General features: G+C 29.4%; 1 protein-coding gene across 1 annotated transcript; it reads left to right on the top strand.

The window, feature by feature from the left end:
* Window positions 1-537: 537 nt before the first annotated feature.
* On the top strand, window positions 538-753 carry K441DRAFT_546292 (uncharacterized protein; the record flags this gene model as incomplete). Its single annotated transcript, XM_067642852.1, has 1 exon — window positions 538-753. A coding segment is annotated over one exon (216 nt), but the record flags the coding sequence as incomplete, so codon positions are not given.
* Between the last annotated feature and the right edge of the window lie 1012 nt (window positions 754-1765).

Raw genomic sequence — 1765 nt, 5'->3', positions numbered from 1 at the left:
GCTATATATTATCACCGCTTATACTCGCTCCGTAACAGTGGCCTTAAGTTTAATAATCCTTATTTTGTTACTTTCTGGAAATGCTAGTTTCTCTAGCTAAATAAGGGCTAACTGGATTTTATACTCTCTTTAGGGACTAGTACTTCTTCTACTTATAAATATAAGGTAGGAGTACAATCCCTAGTTATAAATTAATATATTTTACGCCTAGTACAGGCATTTACGGCTAATTTAGATAGAGAAAGAGAATAGAAAAAGTTCTATAATAGCGTGCTAATAAAGGCGCGTAGTTAATACTATCGTCTTAATATATTTTTTAACGGTCTAGAGCCAAACATTAATGATTTATCTTTACTTAAGGATCTTAAACAATTAGTATATAATTCTATTGCGTCTAGCATATAAGCAACCTTAGTAAAGGATTTGATCTATACTTCTATTTTCTACTTTAAGCTTAATAATATACCTTATTTCATTAATAGTAACTTCCAGTATTAAGGGATTATATTTTGCCGTTTAACTCTTAATTATTAAGGTAGAGAGAACCTTTATTATATCTTTATTAGGGCCTCTTCCTTTTTCCTTATCTTTAGGCGGCCGGTAGCTTATATAGAGTTTATACCAAAGGGCGTTCTATTATTTAGGCGGCGTATACACTTTACTACAAAAAGTATAGATAAGGAGGTATATATATTAATTAAAAGGATTATAAGTAAGTTAAGGATAATTAGTGGGCTTCTAAAAACACTTTAGCAGTTAGTAATAATTTAAGGTCTAGATGCCCTATTTAGCTACATTAATTATTAAGCACTAAAGAGGCCTCTTTTAAGCATTCTATTAAAATATCAATAGCAGAAATAGCTAGAACAGTTTTAAATAGACTAATACTTACAATAACCAGATTTACATCTATAAAAGCAATTTAACTATAAAGTAAAAAATATATATATTATTATATTACTTAATATAGAATTCTATTTAAACTTCCTATAACTCTAACCGTTTTTAGCCCTTATTCTTTAATAAATTTGCCTAAGTACTTAAGTTTTAGGTTCCCGAAAATAAAGTTTATAGAAAATATAGCTAGGGCAATTATTATAATTTAATTAAAGGACCTATTATGTCCCTTAAAACTAAAGGTTGATTTTTCTAGAGAACAAATTTATATTAACGTAGTTAACAGGGTTTTGACCACTCCCCTAGATATAACCAATTAGAAAATTAAAACTAGCTAAAATACTAATTTAGTAGTAAACAACTAATAAAAGTTTAAATTAGTTATAACTAGGGGAGTGGTTAAAACCCTATTAACCACGTTAGCGTAAATCGAAATCTAGATTCTAAAGTTAATTTTCTAGAAAAACAAATTCAGAATCCAGTTTAACGTATACCAGATTAAAAAAATTAAAATCTAAACTCTAAAGAACTACACCTTAAATATAGAAGAATTGACACACTATTAGAGACAGTGCTTAAAATTCCTCTATATAAATGCTCTAGCGTTAGCCTTCTCGTAACTATAGCACTCTTAAAATCTCTACATTTTCTACCCCTAAGTTTTTTTGCTCTATCTACCCCTGCCTATACCCCTCCTTATAGGGTTAATTAAGTTAACTTAACCCTCTTACTAAGTTAATAGCCCGGTAACAATTGCTTCTACAGCTATAGTGGCCCTTTACCTAGTTAACCTTCCTTCAGAACTCCTCTTTATAGTTATAGATTATCTTAACCTAGTAAGTTTAAGCTTACTTAGTCGGTTAGTAAA

Source organism: Cenococcum geophilum (genome assembly GCF_001692895.1).
Source record: "Cenococcum geophilum 1.58 unplaced genomic scaffold K441scaffold_9, whole genome shotgun sequence".
Classification (NCBI taxonomy): Eukaryota; Fungi; Ascomycota; class Dothideomycetes; order Gloniales; family Gloniaceae; genus Cenococcum; species Cenococcum geophilum.
The sequence above is the reverse complement of the archived record's forward strand: the minus strand, read 5'-3'. Positions and strand labels throughout refer to the sequence as shown.